The 21520-nt window shown below is 40.1% G+C and overlaps 1 protein-coding gene across 1 annotated transcript in view; it reads left to right on the top strand.

The window, feature by feature from the left end:
• Positions 1 to 1694: 1694 nt before the first annotated feature.
• LOC104626378 (synapsin-2-like) overlaps positions 1695 to 21520 on the top strand; it is a gene marked incomplete at its 5' end in the record, with an annotated part of 34228 nt that continues 14402 nt past the window's right edge. The window contains 4 exons of the mRNA XM_010294293.1: positions 1695 to 1784; positions 12309 to 12371; positions 14796 to 14938; positions 20202 to 20276. Coding sequence (XP_010292595.1) covers positions 1695 to 1784; positions 12309 to 12371; positions 14796 to 14938; positions 20202 to 20276 — 371 coding nt within the window. The remainder of the gene's footprint in view (positions 1785 to 12308; positions 12372 to 14795; positions 14939 to 20201; positions 20277 to 21520) is intronic.

Here is a 21520-nt window from a genome sequence, read left to right as displayed (position 1 = left end):
ATTTCTTCATGACAACATTGATACAATCTTATCACTAAAATGTGAAAGGCCAACAATTTTTGAAACCTCAGCGGAGCGCCTGTTTTCTCATAAATCTTCATTCTGAAGCGGTAAGTTTTGTCAAATTGCTATCAGAGTTTCGACAGAGACGTATTTACATCCTAGCACTTGAAAGGGATTTTAATAAGCCTGGAAATCCCTACACTCAAGAGCATGCTGTCACAAATGCAAGAAAATGCATTTTTAGTCCATTTATCAGAGGAAACAGATATTACCTGTAGATTCTACTGATACCCGAGCAGCAGCACTTGAGTACCTGTTACCTCTGAACAGTATCAGCAACATTAGGTCTTAGCTTGAAGCTGCATTGTGCTTTTTTATATTGTATATTGTTAGTATTTTTCATTGCATTAAGAGAAGTACTTTTAGAAGATTTGAAAGAAACCCTAAGCTCAGCACCCATTCTGTATTACGTCTGATCTTGACCTCGTAAAATACCAAGATTATTCCCAAAAGACTTAGACATATTCCTTGACTAATTTTTAAGCGCAATAAACATTTATCTTAAATAACAGTGGCGAAATGACAGCCCATGTTTTATAAATATAAGCAGACTGAAGCAAAAGAAACACTTGGTCTTTTTACTCTATCTATAAATGGACTAACAGTACAGAGCTTCTTTCGCCACACTATGTTATGATGTCCGTTTTCCTTTAGTTTGGTAAGTAAGCCATGATATCATAGCAAATCATGTCGTAACACTTGTGAAGGATGGAGTATTGCCCACTCGTCGGATATATTCTGATACAGCTAACACTTGCTACTGAGAAACAGAAAACTTCATTGATCAAGGGATGTAGTCACTGATTCCTTTGATTCATTATTGACCCAGTAGAAGAAACACCTTCTCATTTCTGCCTAGCTAAATAAGTCTAGTGTTGAACAGCCGATTCCTGTTTTCTGGCAAGCAAATAAAGAGGATTGGGGGTAAGCCACTGTATTTGTTGATGTGTACAATATATAGGCACAAGGCAGGAAACCTGACTACAGTCAAATACATGATCGGCTTCATCTCGTCTTGGTGGGAATTCTAATTTTGCACAGGAATCCTAATTCTGGGGGGGCTTTTTGTACTGTGGGTTGTCATGATCCTTGTTAATTTTTACTGTGAAGCATTAGCATCTATCAACAGCATTCTGGTCATTAGCGACCATCATTGTTTCTTTCTCTTCTAACAGCCCCCCAAGACGCGTATTAAAAACACTAGGTCTCCTTCTGTTGGATGCCATACGTGCAGAGTCCCATGGTGCGAGCTACTGCTTCCCTGAACTCCAGAGCAAACTCATGCTGCCTTTATGATATTTTCATCTCTTCCCCAGGAGTTACTGGGGGTAAAAAGTGACAAGTGAGGTGCATCACCCTTAGAGCTGACATGGGGAGAGGCAGCGCTGCCAGGTCACCTCTGCTCCCTGCTTCTTCCCTGCCCTTCCTCACCGCGTCTGCTCTCGCCTGTCAGCCTTTTGCAGCGTGGCAGGTCTGCGGGACAGCCCGCTGACAGCACTTCCTTTGTGTGGCCTGCGCTGGAACCTCACCTCCTAGCACGGCTGTCTCCCCTCTGTATCTCGCTTTTCGTAAGAGGCGGCACCGTGCATTCAGTTTGTAGATCCTGGGTATCGTGGGTGTTCCTCTGGCAGGCTCGACTTTCATACTTCGAGTATCAGTATGAGTTACGTCGAGTATGGGTCACGTCGAGTATGGGTTACGTCGAGTATGAGTTACGTCAAGTATGAGTTACGTCAAGTATGAGTTACGTTAAGTATGAGTTACGTCAAGTATGAGTTATGTCAAGTATGAGTTACGTCAACTATGAGTTACGTGAACTGTGTTGCGTAGGGGTTGTCCGTACGGCTTTTTCAAAGGCTCTTTGATGATAGTGGGGTCTGCAACAGGCACCTTGCTGTCCCAGCCAGCTGTCGAGCAGTTAGAATCTACGCGGTGCCTTTTGGTTGGAACTGCCTGCTCTGTACAGCAGCTGCCAGCAGCCTACAGGGTACAATTTTTTAGCTGTATCGATCCTATTCTCTCTCCATTGTGGTCAGCAAATCTTATTTCAGAACGATAGCAGGCAGGATTCTCCACAGTAATAGTTTGTTGCCTTCTTGATGCTTTCCTAGAGTTCTTTTCTCCCTAGTTCTCATTTGGCATTGCATTTGTTTTTCCTAAAAACGACTTCCAGTCTACCTGATGCAGTCACCGTACACATCCTCTGCAAAACCCGTACAATCATGTAGAAAGCTCAGAATTAGAATAGTATTTCACAAAATAGATGGGCTTTTGTGGCCTTTAAATTCTGGTGCCTCCACATGTACTATATCCCACTTCAAAAGGAAGGGTACTTACAGCTGTCACTTCCTAAATACTACAGTAAAAAAACCCCACACATTTTATAGTCACAGCAATTTGGGTAATTTTTTTATAAGGTGCTAAAATGTTTCTTGATTTTAGAGGCAGCAGTTTGCTAAATAGTTGGTAGAAGGATAGGAATGGAATGAAACACTTCCATGCCGGAATTAAAATTGAATTTGTCTTTGCGAAGATTTTGTCCTCTCTGGAATTCCTACCTGTGGGAACTGCTCTTTTTGATTCCCTGCCATTACACTTTATGTTTTTCTTGTTAATGACAATTCCTGGTTTCGTGCCGTACCTGTATTGAAAATAGAAGATTTTTCTACCATCAGATCGCTTCTGTGTTGATGTAGATAACTTTTCTTTTTTAATTGAAAATCAGTTATGGGGCCAAAGGTATTTCAGATCGATTTCCTGGTTCAGATTTACTTGATAGCGTCACTTTATACACTACGGTCACATCAAAACTTGATTTCAGTGAATACCAAGAGAACTGGTTTCTTAAGGTCCCGTCCTCTGGCGTGGTGCTGTACAAGGGGTGCTCAGAATACCCAATTTTGCATCAAGTCCCATTAATTGCAGTGGGATTTTAATTGGCCCAGCGTTTCCCTGGGACCAATCCATATTGCACGTACTTAGTTTATAAGCCATTTTAACCCTCTCTTTTGAATAAAGAAATCACAATTAAGGTGCATTTGCCTGTCTTTGGTGACCTGGCACACTAATCAGATTAAGGCTCTACTCTTTTTACCCACTTGAGCTTTTAGATTTCTTTTAATGCCTATTTATCTAAAAAGATAATACAAAGCGTACCAGATTCTCCTTCGGCTTGCCGCTTGTGTAAAGGGGGTATAATAAACCGTTGCTCCATAGAGCTAGTGTTTTACGCCTAGTTTTTTCTGTCAAGGTGTCTGTAAGGTAGTGGAAAATCTGCCTCGACATCTCCAAATTGTTCTTCGCGTTTGTTGAGAAGAAGAGCTGCTTAAGCATGATGTTTCTGCTTTTCTTAATTAAGAGAGGAATATGATGAGCTACCCCTGCTGGTGATGGGGAGCATGGCCGAGCCCTAACTATCTTAAAAGCAAATAGACCAGAGAAAGTACATCTTCTGCTTGTTTATTGATTTAGGACTCTTCCTGCCTGTTTCTGGGAAAGAAAAAATGAATAGAAGGCCACGTTCATTATTTCACTTTTAATTTCCTTTCTCCAAAGTAAGCACAGCAAAATTAGATTTAAGCTGATGCATATTCCACAAATAAATTACATGGAACGAGAGTGGTTAAATGAACTTTGCTTGGGGATTATTGGAAAGATAAATATTTAAACACTGAATTTGAGGTAAGTCATGTTTATGCAACATCTGGGTTTTTTTGTCGCTCCTTCCCCCCCCCGCTTTTTTTTTTTTTTCCTATTGTGGCTTTTCTAGTCAACTCAACCACGAGGACATGAAAGCCAGGGTGAATACCATCTTCAAAAACCCGTGTTTTCTGTATTGTTGCCAGAAGAGGGCTTTTTTTTTTTTTTTAGCAGATGATCTTTGCCTATTTTTATTTTCATATACAGCTTTGATTATATTTTACATTATATCTTAGAAGAATTCAAAGTAGATTTACAAGAATTCAAATTATCTCTTGGAAATAAAATAGCTTATGTTATGTAACTCTAAGCATTGTTCAAAAATACTTAAATTGCAAAAGAACTTAGAAACCTTTGTGCACTTTAGTGTATGAAGCTTACATTTTAAGAATTTTTTTTAAATTAATGGACTTAATGTGAAGAAAGCGCAGGATGACACTCTAGTAAACCAGGCTTAGAAACTCCACAAAAATTCTGAAATAGGAAAAAATAGGTATTACTTCCATTACATATGGAAAAATACAAACAATAATAGAGATGAAGACTGTGCTGCTTACCTATAGCCATCTACTTGTTAACTAAATAACCTTCCCTTCAGATTATGGAGGATGATAATGGTGCCTATAGGTATTGTGTAAGCATATCAAACTAGAATACTTCTTTCTCCAGTAAAAAGCATGATAAGCAGGTTCGTGAAGTCTTTAGGTGGCCGGATATTAAAGATTAATACAATAAAATGGTACCGATCTTTGTAAGCACCTAGTACAAAGTATCTTCAGCTTCTGTACATTGATGCAGCTGAAATGTTAAGGAGCAATGATGATCATCATCCTTGCTGTCGTGACGTCACTAAGGGAATCATGAAAGTAACTGGCTTTTTAGATTTTCGTGCTCATCTGATTAGGTGAAGCGCTTGTACCTGTAAGTCCGCTTTACTCTTACCCGGTAACTGGGATGCGTTGACGTTTATAGCCGCTAGAGTTATGTTGGTCAGACATTACACAACTGAAGTATCTACAGTCGTCAGAGTTTGGCAAACGGCATTTCATTTTCAAACTTGCATCTTGCTAAGAGTATATGGGTTTCAGAGCTAGAAGAAGTAAAAGGAGGAAGTATTTTTAGTGACCAGTCACAGTGTTTTTATGTAGAGGTCTCTGGGGAATGTTGCTATCTATAAAAATGTCCTACGGTGCCAGCAGGTTTCCTGGGCATTTGTGAACGGGATGGGGTGCGTTTTAGGCACGGGACCTAACGGGACCAGGTCTGTACAGTTCTGTGATTTCAAAGTTGATGTTTCATCAGGCAATTCCTTCAAAAATTACTGTGGTAAAAGTATGTCACACCCTGCAACTAACTTAGACTCCGTTCAGGGGGGGCAAAAAAAAAAAATTGAGTAGGATTTCTGCCCAAGAGCCTTCGTTTTGGCTCGAGTTTAGAAAAGAATAAACTGACAAGGCAGAAATACGTTTGTAAGAAGCGGGTGTCAAATCTCTGATGGCTACACAAATCCTGAGCAGTGAACCTCCATTCACCAGACTAATGGTGCTGCCAGCTGCCTCTAGTTACCATGGTTGTTTTGTTTCTGTGTAAAACACAAGTTAAGTTTATTTTGCCAGGTTCACTGGAAGGACATGACTCTTGTTGATATATTCAAGTAACAGGATTATTTTCCCTGCTGCTGCTGCTACACTGGAACTGTATGCACAGTACTCAAATTCCAGTTTAAAGGAAATCGTAGCGATGAATTCAGGAAGGAGAGAAGCATTAGGTACTTCTTACTCAGCACTACGGCAGACTCCCCATTCTACTTCGGATTTTTCAATAAAGTGCATTGAAAATACAGGTAGCATGTAAAATTAGCACGGTTCTTCACGAGCACAACATTGGCGGATAAGTATTCATGAGCTTTATAATTTTGTTAATTAATTGCTCGGACGTCAGAGTTGCAGCATCTGTTTCAATACCTTCTTTTTCACAGAGCAATTTTTGCATTGTTCATTGGTTTGGGCTGTTTGTTGGTTTGTGGGTTGTTTTTTTTTTAATTTCATGCCCAACTGTATCTTCTTGGTTCTTCTGCACATACTACATGGCAGTTCCAAAATGGTGATTTCAACAAAACGAGCATCCGAGGCTCGATAACTGTTGGCCTGCCATATATTGCAGACCAACAGATATACCCGGGTGTTTGAAATGATGCTAACGAATACTTTTGCAAACACTCTATGTTTGGATAACAAATGAAGTCTTCCAGAACAATATGGATTCCTTCCTCTTCTCAAGAAGAAAAAAAATCCTCTACCGGCTTTCGAGAAAAGAGGAAGGGAAAAACTGTATGTTTTAACTTTAACTGGTTTTTCTTAATTTTTGGCTGTCAGAATATGCTTCGTTTTGGAACTAAAGTATGTTCTGAATGCAGGCAGTTTAGCTATTTACCACTGTGCATCTCCAGGTCAGAGCTCAGGAGCTGTCGGAGCTTTTTGTGTCCATGAAGTCTTCTGGAACCCAAGGTTTTACTGCTTATCTATGTGTCAACTACTGTCCTCACTGCACTTGCTCTTTTTGAGCACCTATATCATTTGATCAGTGTCTTTTTTAACCGTTTTAATTTGGCAAATTTTTCTTACCTTCTAGCAAAAGCAAAGATCGATAATTGCAGTGTTTTCTGAATTTGATTGAATTTTCTGCATTTCCCTGTTCATTCAGTGTAATTATTAATATGTAGGATCAGAACAGAAGACCGGCCAGCCCTAAATCTTTTACAAAAACAACATATGCAACATACTGAAAATATCTTGACGCTTCAGAAGAGCAATACAGTCTTACTTTACAGATTTCAGGCATTTAAAATAGGTTCTGACCAGCAACTAATGAATCTTTCAACCTAATTTGGGTTTGCATCCAATTTGCAAATCAACCTAGCAATGTGGAAAAGGAATGTCTGATGTAATAACTTACGTCAACAGAAGAGCAAAAATCCAAAGCATTTCCAGCCTTGATGAGGATGACTTGATAACTTACTGCTCCCAACACCAGCAGTTTGGAAAAGCTTCGCGGTCTCACGCTAGCTAACCCGACAGATGTCATGGCCTGATTCCGAGAGAGCCGGTGACACAGAAACGTGCTTCTGTGATACATTTCAAAATGATTTGCTGTGAGTACGCGCTTCCCTTAATTAGTGTTTATTCAGCAACTTCAGAATACTGGGTCAAATTTCTCCCTGGATTTAGTAATTCCATCAGTATAACTCTCGTCTGAGGTAGCTCTTTGTCTACTCGTAAATCTAAATAGTTTCATTGCAGCTATAATTACGTTGCTAGTTGCCTGTCCATGGTACGGGAAACAAAAAGAGCAAGTGGATAACTGGAGAAATAATGTGTCATGAGTTCCTGCTGTGCTGTCTTTGCTCTTATGGAACTAATATCAATAGAGCCGGTGAAAAACGAATGGCGGATCTGCAACAGCGAGAGGCGGTGAGGGGTTGCTGCCTGTATTATTATCAGTAATTTAAAAGAATTAAAGAGCATTACGGTTGCTGCAGGTGGTTTGAGAGTATGAGGCTTGTACGTTGGCCTCCAGTTTACCCGTGGAGGTGGTGGAGTCCGGATCTCGTGGTAGTTTGAAGCTCTACCGGTCAAGCTCAGGTTTGAGCCGGCTTGCCAGCTGCTGTAGGCCCATTGCAAGTATATGGCTGAAAAATCAAATCTGCTCGTGTCAGGCCGATTGCTCCTATGAGGACGGCGCCAATTAACTTCAAATGTGTTCGTCTAAAAAAACGTATCAGGCCTGTTGCAGAACACGTTTTAGTGACCTTCATACAACGCCGTTAAAGGAACTATTTTCAACTGGCCTGCCTTGAAAATAAGAAAATAAAAGTAGTTATGTAAAATAAAGTGATAGTAAGGAGTTAAATGCCATGCAAATGAGCTCTTGAATGAAAAATACTAATATATAGTGATTTGGATAGGGAAAAGATAGCCATGTTACTAAAAACATAAAGATGTTTCAGACAGGATATGACAGTCACATTTTAAACCCATATATACTGTGTTATTTCCATTAAGAATTTAATCACTTCCAATACTTAATCCCTCATTTTCCTCCATCCTTGAACCCTTCCGCAGTGCGGTTAACCGAGACGGGGTTAGACTTCTAACGCTTAGACAAGGGCCCAGCCTGCCGCGGGGTTTTAAAGTGTTACTGCTACGCTCATTACGCCCGTGTCAAACGTGAGTAACGCCCGGTTTGAAGGTGCCCTCCTTCAAACCTTCAGGGTTGTCTGGCCATTAACTATGTAGACTTAATTCATGCTATTAGTATATGACAGAAACCGTTCAAACATGTCGTTTCAGGAAAGCAGCTTCCACGCTAACTATTTCTCAGTTTGGAACAAGAATGTAGACTTCTGTTACCCAGATTTTAAAACGATTCTGCTTCAAAAGATTTTTTACTGCTGCCTTTTATCTGCAAAACATAATCTACTTTTTGCTCTCCTGGGGAACACGTCTTTAAGTTCACAGGTCGCGGCAGTACCTCCTGGTAGTAGTACCTAGTCCTAAGCGTGGAAGCGAGCACAGTGCAGCTTATTCTAAGTTAAGGTTCTGTTGAAATGAGACTTCACGTTTATTTAGAATAACAATGTAAGAGGTTAAAAGCACAGAGACGAAAGCGTATAGACTGAATCAGTCTTTGTCGTTTTTAGGAGCTGACAGAACTTTTTAATACTCAGTGATGTTACTTTGGTTAGTGCTACCGTACGAGCAAGTATCAGTAATGTATCTCAGCTGGTTTGTATATGGGTTCCTACAAAGAGCCATGACGGTTTTTCCAGTTGCTACCAATGTTTATTCCAATCCGATCATATTCATATACACCTATGGACGTGTATGCTGTTTTCTCTCACGCTAATAATTATAATTTATTGTTATTTAAGCTATAACGGAAGTCCTGTTTATCCTAATTTCTTTTTTTTTTTAATGTTCAGTTGTATTTCATGTGTATTATATGTACGTGTGAGGGTTCATGCAGTGTAGTCCATTTCCATCTCTCATACCTAGGAACTTGCCAGAATTCTTGATGTAATTTCTGTTGTTCATCTCTTCTGATGTTTTCCCCTGTTTTTAATTGTCACAGTAGAATTTATACTTTTCTGAATTTAAGAAAACCTTTAAAAATGAGCAATACTTTTGCAAAATGGCATTTCCCCCAAAGAAATACATTTCAAAGAAAACATGCAACGAGTCCTATTAGTATCGACTCTGTTTAAGTGGATCCATTGATACATGCTAGATCTTCTTTCGAGGTATCTCTCTACCAAGTAACTATAACGTAAATTAAGAGGAAACCATGGAGCCGGGAAGCTTTTGGTGTTACTACTGCAGTTGTATCCTACATAACGTTTGCCCAGACGTATGAGAGGTCCTGAGACTGCTCGTTCTGTTAAGACAGAAATTAACCTCAAGAGCAGGTTGGGAAGAGGTGGCGGGAGGACTCACATCAAGGTCTCCGTCATTTCCATAAGAAATTTCAGGCTTTGCTGCTGCTTGACAGAACAACACCGCGCACAACTGGAAACCAGTTAGCGGCGGGGAAGTGACTGCACGACGGCACGTGTCTGGTTCCCACGTACAAAGGGGAAACTCGGGTAGTTAAAGTAAGAGCGGGAACAGAGGAAACGCCGTTCAAAAACCAAAATACAGCTTCATCAGCCCTGGGTTCGTGGGCCTGCGCAGCGATAGCTGGAAGCAAGAGAAGCGCGGAGGTGACTTCCTATCCGTCTGCCTTCTCTGCTGGCTGGGCTGTTCTGCCCGCGGTTGGGAAAGCAGCGTTCCGTGCCTTTTCCCCTGCCGCCACCTCTTCTCTTGCCTGTACTGGGATGTGGCGTACCACGCGCGACCCTCAGCGTGGGCTCCAGAGCAAAACGAACTCTACTGCCTTAAATGTGTTAGCACATTGCTCTGAGGGAGAAAGCAGAGTTTCTTTTTCTTTTTTTTTTTATTTTTTTTTTTTTTTTTTTTTTTTTTTTTTATTTTAGTTACTCTGTGTTCCCGTGGTCCACAGAGGATTCCACAGCGTTGGGATCATGGGCGAAAGACGTGGTCCTCTAATTACAGGAGTGCCTTTTGTATTGCTGTAGTTAGAGGTCTGCCAGCGTTTCCATTACAAACCCCAGTTCAGTGGTTTATAGTTCAATCGTAACGATGTGGCGCTGCCCGTATGTATTGCTATGATTTGCTCCCCCCCGCCAATAATGAAAAAGAAAAACCCCAGTGGCCGGTTATGAAAGGAATAAATAAGTGACTAGATGTTGACTATACGGGACTTTGCATTCTTACGGTTTAGCAAGAACTTTATTTTTAAATTGCAGTAATGGTGACCTTTACTGTAAAATGCTCTTGCGAGTGCTTTTGCCTGTTTTGAAACTATTATATAAAATTTTTTTCCTGCTTACGGACCTGAACTTAAATTGGTTAGATTGAAACAGATCTGTAAAAAGCAATTCAATGTATTTTGGATTTAAAGACCAGCTCTTGAAATGGTTCCTGAACGAAACTTAAATAAAAGACTTTCATAGTTATCGATCCCTACAGTGTTAGACTAAGTACACAGAATTTCTGCAAAAGATACAAGTTGCCTTTACACAGGCACTGAAATGTGGCCGCACATGTAATGTCAAGCACTCAGGGCTGGTTTCCACTGCCTGTGGCAGTAATCCTTGATTTCAGGTCTCCGGGATGCCCTGGCAGAAGACACGTATATGACATACTTCCTTAACTCATGGAATAATTTAACGAGGATTGCTGTAAAATTTCCATAACTGCAAGTCTTTAAAGCAAATCTGGTTTTCTCCTGAAAAGATACGGCTTTGGGTTTGATGCAGAAATCAATGAAAATCTTCCATGGCCTGTGTTGAGTGGATGACAACTGTAGGAGCCTGTAGTTTCATCAGACTTTGGAAACTCCGACAGATTAAAGGAGTAGATCCAAAGATTCCTCCTTTTTCCTCTGATGGGGCAGAGCAGAAACTGAGATCCTGCCAAAAAACAAGCAATTTGGTTTCGTTTGCTTAGATGTCCTTTATATGTTGTTTTTTTAAAAGTCAGAACAAAACAATATTGCTTTGGTATGCATCTTAGAAAAGTCCATTTAAAAAAAGAAAGAAAGAGAGTATTGCCCTGGGAATCTGACAGTTAGTGTAGAAAGTGTACCTCGCAGTGAACGCCCACTTGTTCTTGTGCAGACTTGGCTTTCGGTTCAGGTGTTTTTAAAGCAGGCATCCTTAAATGCATATTGAAAATAAATGTTTAAAATACAGGAAAAGCATGTGTGAATTTTCGTTAGCTCTGTGACCCTACAGATAGGTTTGGATGTTCCCAAAAGCCAAGTGACCTTCCTGTTTCTTACTTCTTGATCTCAATGTCAGTATTTACAGTCCCGTGACATTTTCTACCTAAATATGTTTGTGTGCTTCTGTGCGATGTTGGGCAAAGCACAGTGAGATGTGTGAACTCCGCTTAACCCCTTGTCAATCCTTTGTAAGTATTTGGAAGATAAATTTCTCGTAAAATCTCTTAACAATTCTTAGTTTATTTTCTGAAGCATCAACCTTGCCTTTGATTGTATTTACTCTATTAAAATTTGGTACTAAATGAAGGTTTCAAACGCCGTAACACTTAGTGTCCTGCTGCTGCCCAGTTTAATTACACGCTGAGGCTGTTCAGTTTTTTATTTCTAGTTATAATCCTGTTCTGCGAAGTATTGTATTCATGCTTGGTTGATAGAGGCTCAATATATGTACATTTTAGGTGGAAGAAAAAGACAAAGAAGTGACAGCTGTACCCATGACTGGGACATCAAATGAATGGTGGAAGTGAAACTGGTTATTCACAGAACTTTCTGAGAGATAGAACCATAATCGTTTGATTGAATAAAGCATATTCATATGCCTTTGCATATTTGATTTCCTAATCAGTGGCTGAGTTACTACTTGCATTCTATGCAATCCTTCCCTAGAGAACTTGGATATTCTGTAGCAGAAGCTAGGATCTGCCTTTAAAGAAAATTTTTTTGGTGCATTAGACATGATTACTTTCATAAGTGGTCACAAAAAAGAATTCACAGAATTTACAATTACTTGCTAAATAATGTAAATCAAGGGGAAAAGGAAAAAGTTGATTAATTTGACATCATTAATGATTAGACCCTTGGAGAATGTGAGTTTATGGGTCAGAAAACACAGTATCAAAACATAAAATAAGAAATAGCGGAAATGCGGTTTAAAAAGCGAAGTCGAAAGACATACAAAAAAGTTAAGATAGAAGTACACCAATGGTATGTGTTGGGAATAACACAGCGCTCGGAAAAGATGCACAGTAATTCATCAGAACACAGAGGCTTACGCAGAGGAACAACATGTTGGAATAACCACGTGGCAAGAACAGCTTTGGCTGCATTGTGGTCATGTTTAAATGATTTCCATAAATGATGTAGCTTACTCGTTTAACTCATGGTTGCTCTCTCTAATACGTCCTTTTTGTTTCCCCCCTTAGCTAACAATGCCAACATTTCCTGTTGTTGTGAAGATTGGACACGCTCATTCAGGCATGGGAAAGGTGCAGATGCTACTTGTTGCATGTTAGGAGGCCGGGGGTTTGCCTAAAATAACATGCATGTTCTTTTGTTTCCTGGATATCTTAACTTTTCACTGTCCAAATTCTGTCTCGGATCCCTACCCTTGCAAATCTCTGCTTGTGTATTATTCAAGAAAGCACCTCGCTTTAGGAAAATACTAAAACGCACCATATATTTTCACATGGGTGCCTTTTCAGTCGATGTGTTGTCCTGTACAGGATACTCTTCGAAACGTGCCGAGATGCTTTCTTGAAGCAGAACCTTATTTATTAATTTAGTTGACTGCAGTGAAACTATTTAAGAGTCAAGGTCTGTTTGCACAATCCAACTTTTTGGACCTGGGAATATAGGAAGGTTTTGCCTTGGTTCTTTACTACTTTCAGCCTGATACTGAACTTTTCTTCATTTCCTGTCTTAATGTATTCTCTGTGATTGTTTCATACCGCTATATAACTGCTGCTTTCTTTCTCCAAAGTAATTGCATTTCAGTGGTGAGTACAGTTGTTTTGATATCACTTTCTCACAATGATGGTTCAATGGGATACGGTTTAAATCCCGCTTTCATTGATACCAGTGAAAATTTCTAGTCATTGCAGATTAACCACTTTCTCTCACTGAAAACACTTCAGTGCTTTAAGTGCTTTAGATTTTAAAACAAATCATCAGAGAACAGTTACGTTTATCATCTTGAATCTCCAAAAGCTCCGCAAATATAATATTTGCCACTAGCAAGAGAAATAGAAAATCGATTTAATTGTATTTTATTCAGTAATTATGCAAGTCATACGGTATGTTATGTTCTTCTGCCTATGAGTCTTTTGCTTTTATTTCGTACTTAAGTTAGTTAGTGGAAATCTGGCAGCCAGTGTAACTGAGAGCGGAACTTACCACTCATTACTTCAGCTGCAGGCTCTGTGGATTGCATGTGTGAAGTAGTAGAATGCTTATACTGTACTTTCGATGTTCACCTCTCGTTTATAGAAAAGGGAAATAATGCACACAAATGTTCTGCGTAGCAAATGTCCAGGAATATGTCTAGATTTTTTTTTAGCTGTAAAATATTTTAAATCCTTGAAGATTAAATGCTAGTCTTTTGAAGTGAAACGCTTACTGTCAGGGTCCAAATGAAGGTTCTCCTCGTCCCCCAGTCCTCCCTAAAGGCAGGGCTAGGCGTAGCATTTCCATTGCTCGTAATTAGACTTGCATATGCTATTAAGTTTTCAGAAACTAAGTTGAAACCGGGCATTGTGTCTGGTTTTGTGGCTCTCAAACAGCAAATTACTCTGTATTGTTCTCCATCTGAGAGTTGAAAGCAAATACTGAGGCCTTATGACTTCTCTGAGTTTCACCAGACCCCATGAGATACGCTAGTCCCGTCTCACAGCTGCGGCACTCTGCCCCACAGGTTCCCTTTTAAGTACCAGGTGACAGTGGAAGCAGACAAGACGCTGGGCTTGCAAAGAGTTGCAGACTCTCTAACGGTAGATAACCTGAGAAATACTAATCCCTGCCTCCTATCCTCACCGTTCTGAAATGTGCTTTGGGTCAATGTGGTGGAGTCCCAGTTTCCCTCTGCCGTTTTCTACTAGCCCTGAGAGACTTCTCTTCTGAGCCATCCTTCCTCCTCACTGCATCCAGCTTCCTTTAAGTCAACTGTAGAGCTGTGCTCTCCCTGTCCAAAAGTGATGCCTCCATCTGTCCTCTAACGTCTCCTTCTGCCTCTCCCCACTTTTCAATATTCCCCAATTTTCCACTTCCCTCTTACTTCAAGACGTTAAAGTTGACGGGTTTAGTACCATTCGCCGTCTCAGCACAGTGTTCCACAACGAGGAAATCCTACTCCTCGAAAGCCTGACTCCATGCAGAGAAGTGAGAAAAAATAAGAAAAACTGGTTCTGCTGTCTTGAGCCAACCCTCTGTGCTCCATGTGAATGTACATTCATCAGGATATCACGACCCTTCATCTCCTCCCTCCCGGGAGATACGTGGTGTGATAGTACATGGTGGGCTCCATATACATTCACTTACATGAGTGATGTACAGAATCAACAAGAATTCTATATAAATTAGTGTTGCATGTTATCACACCTTGAAAAATTCTAAAGCCTGCAGATATAAAATTAAAAATTGCCACTTAAAAAAAAAAAAATTGAAAAGCAAAATAAAATTCCGCTGTCTGAAAATTGCTTTCTACAGATGAAGAGATAATATTTGCCTAGAAAAATAGATACTTTAATGCGGGAATGTTATAGAATCTAGAAATCCGATACTTTTTTTTATAAACTGATATGCTGTCAAAAAACATACTTCTCATGAATGCCATTTGCAACTGAACTCTACATTATATTCCTAATTGCTCTTTTTTCTTTTGTATATGCTGTTTACTTGTGGTATGATGACTACAGATCAAGGTAGACAACCACTACGATTTTCAGGACATAGCCAGCGTGGTAGCACTTACTCAGACCTACGCCACTACTGAACCCTTCATAGACTCCAAATATGACATCAGGATCCAAAAGATAGGCAGTAACTACAAAGCATACATGTGAGCCAAAACCTTATCTTCTTTCATCCTATTGTTTCAAAACTGATAAGCACCAATAAGATTAAGACTGTTGGATGAGTCTCTGAGCCGATGCGGTGACTCCATGCCTCCATTGTCATACTTTCTGGAAAGACAGTGTTTTAGGCATTCTAGATTTATCAAGACTTACTTTAAAGTTGATTGTGACTGGGAGGAGGAGAATAAGACAACAGGTGAGCCTGCCAGAGTGGTTTTCCTGCTAACCCTTGTTTATTTTTTCCTTTAAAGAAAGGTGCAGTCGGAAGGGGATTTGTTGTTATAAAGGACTTGTTAAATCAGATTCCTTTGTATCTTTTCACCAACTTAGAGTCAAATTTTCTTCTCCCTCCAAGGGTATTTGGGTGGCATTCATTCACACAAACCTGAATCATAACACTTTAAGGAAACAAAGTACTCTCAACATAACAGATGTAAAAAAAAATCTAGTCTTGCAATGATCTTCACATATATATGGTTGAAAATCTCTTCTAGAGAGAAGAAGAATCCAGGTGTTTGTTTAAAGATCATGACTATATGAGAGTCAAAGGATGTTTCAGTTTCAGAGACATTAAGCTTGAGCAGCATAACAGGTTGTCACGTAGTAGTTGAGATGTGATAACTGTCTTTATGCATATTTTTACTCTATTTCAATTATCAAGCAATGTAATCTGACATACACTCATTTCATTCATGTTTTTAAGGCAAGTTAGATCATCTCATGTGTTCGTTCCCTCACGCTCACAATTCTGAGGCAGGAAAAATATAACAAAACATGGATAAAAATACACACATGCATTTACATATGCACACCCACATATACATACAAAGGTATTTCACCAGGGACTCCTGTAACAGTGGAGGAATCAGAGATTTCTTGTATGTTGACATTTTTAAGGTACGGTCAAGTTTTTTATCAGTAAAAATAATTGAACTCCAAGCAAATCATAAATAGGAGGTGAAGCAAAAGCTGGAGCTGGGTTAAAGAAAATGCATGAAATGTTTTATAATATTAAAGGTCGAATTAGCATTAAGTATCAGGTAATTTAGGAACAGCCAACAAGGTCTATGAGAAGGTAGAACCTTTTGCCCAGCGGGGGATGAAGAGGCAAAATATATCTCCTTAGGTGGATATATCTCCTTGGAAGGCCACGTACTCTTCACTTCTCCCCGAAGACATTACAGTCCGAAGATCAAAACTGTATGAGTAACTGCTAGCCTCTCCTGACATAAGACTTGAAGGGGTATTTGAGAAAGAACATCAAAGACCAGGCCTTCAGGAACAACTCAGTAGTCTCTCTGCCTCTCACAGTACATCTGAGGGGCCTCAAGAAAGCACAGCAGAGGTGCTTTTTTTTGAAAATACTGTTCCCATAGGTCAGATCCATCTAGCAGTAGGGACACTCAATCCTTCTGCTTTATTTTGAACCCAAAACTATCTAAATTTTGCAAAAACAGTGTGTTGGAAATTTGAGTGGTACGCAGTGACGAGAGCAGAACGCTCAAATAGCTTGTGAGGATTGAGAGGTTTCTGGAATTCTTTGTTGGTGATTTTCAGTCGTCTTAGTGATGCAGAAACTCTGTGATTCGAGCTCCCAGAATTTGAGGTGTGTTGGGCCTGCCCCACCTCTCCCTATAGGCAATAAGAATCACAAACAAACGCGTCTGAACGATACAGCTTTTATCCCCTGGCGTCTCTGGGAAAGTTAATTCCAATTCTGCTTGTTTGTCTTACATTAGTGTTCCAGGCTGTTGACTTTCCCTGGCTTCAGCTCCCTACCTGGAGACATCCATCCTACTTTTTCTAGTATCACTAAACTCCTACAGCCCAAAGTCACCTCTCCTATCTGTCCAAATCATATCTTGGTCCAGTCCCACCGCTTTCCCAGACCACTTCTACCTTTTCATCTCTTAATCCTTACCCCTTATGCCTAACCTTTTTTATTGCCCCCAGTTCTCCCTCGCCCCTTTTATTCTACTCGGTGCCATTCAAGAGTCTTGTTCTCCCTCTACTTCCAGTCACCAGCCAGCCTTCTTTCTCGACCTCGGACCTTTTCACACAACTACTTCTGCCTCTTCAAGGCTGGAATAGTACTTCTCTCTCTTGTTGGTGCTTTGACAGGCAGATTTCTTGTGTTGTGCTACCCATCTCTCCCCTCCTCTCTTGTTTATAATAAAGAGAGTTGATTTGTCTCTGTCTTACAGCTCCCAAGTGGCAGAGTCTTAGGAGTAAGGCCCAGCTCTTAATGGTTATGACACATCGCCAGATACCAGCAGTCAGATGCAATATTAGTAACTTGATGGTTCATTCCCTATGGTAGAAATTGGACCACGACATTTCATAGGAGAGCGCCCTACATTTTTTTCTTTGACTTGAAATTTAAATGCTGTTCAGTGTCTAGAATAATTTTGGAAGAGTCAGCCATGGTAAATTTATCATTTTCAAACATAAATGTTTCTTCTTCACAGAAGAAGCAGTTGGCCTAAGGGACAGCAAAAATAAGTTAAAATGACAGCCTGTTCCTCCTACCTTTTATTTGTTTTTAAGTTTCTACTCAGAAACTAGAGGTTCATCCAAATGCTAAAAGCCTAGCGGTCATTTTTTTCTCTAGATTCTTTCATACAGTTAAATCACAGACAAAAATCATGAGGCATTGTTACAAAGCATCATGCAAAGAAGATTTAGCAAATGTCTGAAAAATTCTTCATACGCATACATATACATTATGTGAGTAGAATATTGTTTTACAGCTGGTTCTCATTTCGTTCTGTGACACAGGAACAGAGTACTTAGAGAGCCACCACAAAAAATACCAGCTGAACATTTGTTTTTGTAGTTTAAAGAGAGTTATTAAGAGCTTCAGTTTTATAATTCTGTGGGAAATTGTGGTATAAGTGGATCCATGACTCACAAAACACTGGTGCTTATCATCTGTCAGTGGAGATTATAGCCAAAATGCAACATTGGATCCCTCTAAATACCACAGCTCCTCAAAACGCTTTGTGACGCATACTTAACTACACTTGGTACCGCTACAGAATTCATGACTTCAAGGAAATAGAGTTAAAAGGGTCACACACAATGAAGAAAAACAGAAATACAACAACGCTGCATTTAAATCTCCTCTCCAAAAGCAATACTCTGAATCCATAACTTCATGTACTTTGACGAAAAGGTCAATAAAACAAAAGTAGAGCGCATCAACCAGAGAAAGACAGAGCTATAGAATGAAACCACTAAGCAGGCTACCTACACAAGAATTGCAGGTAGACGTTTCTACGTCTTTTTCCGATAACAAGTCCCTGTCTGGACAATTCAGATTGCGTACTTTAAATGGTACTAAATAAAGCAGAAAGGTATTTGAAAAGGGGAAGCTCAAGTTACTATGAATTCTTTATACTAGTCATAATTCCTTTTTCCCCAATTTTAAAACCTTCCTTCTTTGCAAAGACCAAATCAAGTGAAAACACGTCAAGCCTAAATGTAAAGCACTCAAAAGCATTAGGAGTTCTTTTCTACCTTATTCAGTATTTAGTAAAAGAGGAGGAAATAACGATGTGAAAGACCCTCAGCAATTATCAGAACGGAAGCGAAGAAGGGTGGGAAACTACATATTCAGTAGAGGAAATCATATATGAATTACAGATACTATATCTAAGGTTTCAAGTGCCAGATGGTCTGGCCAGGTACTTTGTGTATCACTTAACCGTGGTCTAATGGAAGAGCCCTGTTGTTTTGGGGTTCTTCTGTGTGACAGACCTGGCATCAATGGCTCCAGCCCACGCGCTGTTGAGGTTACACCAGTTAGGTCTGCGTCCGTAGCATTCCTCTCGCTCCTCATCTGGTCCCTGCAGCATCGCTGCAGCCGGTCCTGAAGCTGCTTCAGGTCCAACAGGGCTCCTTCAATGTTGTGGAGCGAAAGCACGGCTTAAAGCAAACTGTCTTCTCTTCCGTAGTCAGCAGTGCTGAGGTTACCTCAGTGCACCTGAGGATCTTCAACTAAATACTTGCTAAAAGTCTTCAGGATATTTTTTTCTTTCCCTCCCTGATAGGGTCATATCTTGCTTCCTAAAAGACACCTTAAATAGGACATGCAAATGAATGCCTTTGAGTGAGAAATTTGCAGTGGAGTTTAACTGTGATTTGTGAGAAGTATTCTCTCTCTGATGCAGAATATGTGTGTAAAGTAGTAACGAACTTAAAACCTTTAATTTGTAAGTACACACATAAATATCACTTGAAAAACGAAGTGGAAATCACAAAGTAGCCTTATTACTGGGCAAAGTTACCTTACACACAGCACGCAACATGCACCTTCCCCTTCCGCTAGTTTCTCCCACATCAACAATGAACATGGCACCGTGGAAGAACTTTATGCTCTGAAATTCAGCTAAACTTACGAGACTCCCATAGAAAAGTCAACATTCCTCCACAACTGCTACTGACCCTCGTAATTAGGTTAATAGAAAAATGGAGAGAAAACTATAGCTGCTGCCTAATGTACTTTTAATACATTACAGATGTTCCTATTATTTTACTAACTGGTAACACTTCATAATTTGTACCCTTAGCCTACTCCCAGTGCAGCATTTAGGTTTCAGAAAACAGTACTATCTTCCCAGCCCTGGTAGCAGTCCTAAGGTCTGAGGAGAAAAAAAAATTGCTTTTTTTTTCTTCTTGACGGTATACTCAAGCCGTGACATAAACTGATTAGATGAATTAGTAGACTAGCAAAGAATGAAAACCGAAGGAGAAACCAAAATCCAGCTCTAAACCAGATCTGAGATCACTTTGGAGATGTTAAAAAGATAAATGTCGTGATTTTCAAGTGTTGGGACCTAACCCTGCAGTGCTCTGGATTTGAAATGAGAAGCTGTAGCTTCAGTTTCTTGACATTTGCAGTAATAGTAGGTTACAGGCTGTTCAATCCATTTATAACTGATAACAGCTTATTGCTAACACTTTCACTTAATCCTAGTGGTTTGTTTTTTTAAAAAAGTCTTAAATGAATAAATGGGGAACACAACTATGACAGCATTGTCATAGTTCATAACATGCCGACAAGTGAAGTGAGTATTACTGACAATTGCGATGCCTGTTAGAATTCTTCGCGTTTCAGATGTTCTAAGCTGCCAGATATGAAAAAGGTGTAAATACCGCTATAGTTTTCCTGTGAAAATCCGAGTAATTAAAGAGAGTGAAAATATACATACACTGGCTGTCTCTGTAATATTTTCCCCCTTTCAGGAGAACTTCCATATCCGGAAACTGGAAGACAAACACGGGCTCTGCAATGTTGGAACAAATTGCTATGTCAGATAAGTAAGTCGAGTCTCATGTAAAAGGTAATTAAGAAAAAAAAAAAAAAAAGGAATTTTACTTTAAATGATTTTTTTAAATCACATAGTTGATGTGCAATTCACAGTAAATGCATGTCTCCCATTCGTTTGGGAAAAACCCCCATGGAATTAGATGAAAGAACGTGTGCCAAGTATTTCCATCTGACTTGTCTCAGAGTGAACGACCCAAACTAAGTACCGGCCTTAGGTGCTTACGTGCGCCCTTGGGTTCCGACATGCTTATCTGCACCTGTAAAACTACTGGAATTCCCTTCAGAAAGTTCCATTTTTCTTAGTCAACCTATCAGTCATGTCCTCTGGTTTATTTGCCCTCTTTTACCTAACAGTCTTACCCCATGCCACTGTTTTAAACTGTTACCCTTCTACATCATCTGTTATAACCAAGCAACCTGGTCTTAACTTTGCCTATTTAAATCACATTTTTCTGATTTCAATCCTGCTAAACTGCTTATTTTTCATTTTTTAAATTTCCCCTGAATTGCACTGTGAGGCTTTTTCCCCAGGTGCTGGGATAGGCTGAAGCTGATTTCCCTCCTGTCATCATTCCAGCCCTGCCCTTCGGTTTACTGCGCTTTTCTTTTTCTCTCCCATCCTTGTGCTGGACGCTTTTTACAATCCAGTCAGACACATTCTCCTTGCAGTACCATTTTGAAGCTCAGGTCTTCTGTTGACAGAACTCTTCTCTCAGTACCGCTCGTTTCTCCAAGCTCCTCCACAACATGTGGACCTCTTTTCCCTGCAGAAAAGGTCTGCGAGGCCTTTTGATGGCTCTGATTTTTTTGTTGTTGTTCAGCTTCTCCAAAGGTTGCTACCAGTGGAAGCTGCAAAAACTCTGTGCAATAGAAGTGTAATTTAAAAGGTGTTTTAAAGTTCAACAGTAGTCTTTTTCTGGTGGTTTTTGGGGTGGTTTTTTGTTTGGTTTCGTTTTGTTTGTTTGTTTGTTTGTTTGTTTTAAGTCTGGAACCTACAACTTGGTCCCTTTTAGGAGCTGAGGGAGACACAGGAACTGCACCAGTGCCTGTCCCGAGAAAGGTGAAAACAAATGAGACAGGAATTACAGGTCCCTGCTGTCCAACCCCTGTCTAGACTGTGTCCTCGCTGATCTCCCCTCTGGGGATGGAGTGGAGCCGCATTATTTTCTCTTTCTCGTTCCCCTCCCACCTTCCTTCAGGAAGTGAGGTTACGCCTTCATTGAGAGGGGAACGA

The sequence above is a fragment of the Phaethon lepturus genome, unplaced genomic scaffold (assembly GCF_000687285.1).
Source record: "Phaethon lepturus isolate BGI_N335 unplaced genomic scaffold, ASM68728v1 scaffold2709, whole genome shotgun sequence".
NCBI classification, from domain to species: Eukaryota; Metazoa; Chordata; class Aves; order Phaethontiformes; family Phaethontidae; genus Phaethon; species Phaethon lepturus.
The sequence above is the reverse complement of the archived record's forward strand: the minus strand, read 5'-3'. Positions and strand labels throughout refer to the sequence as shown.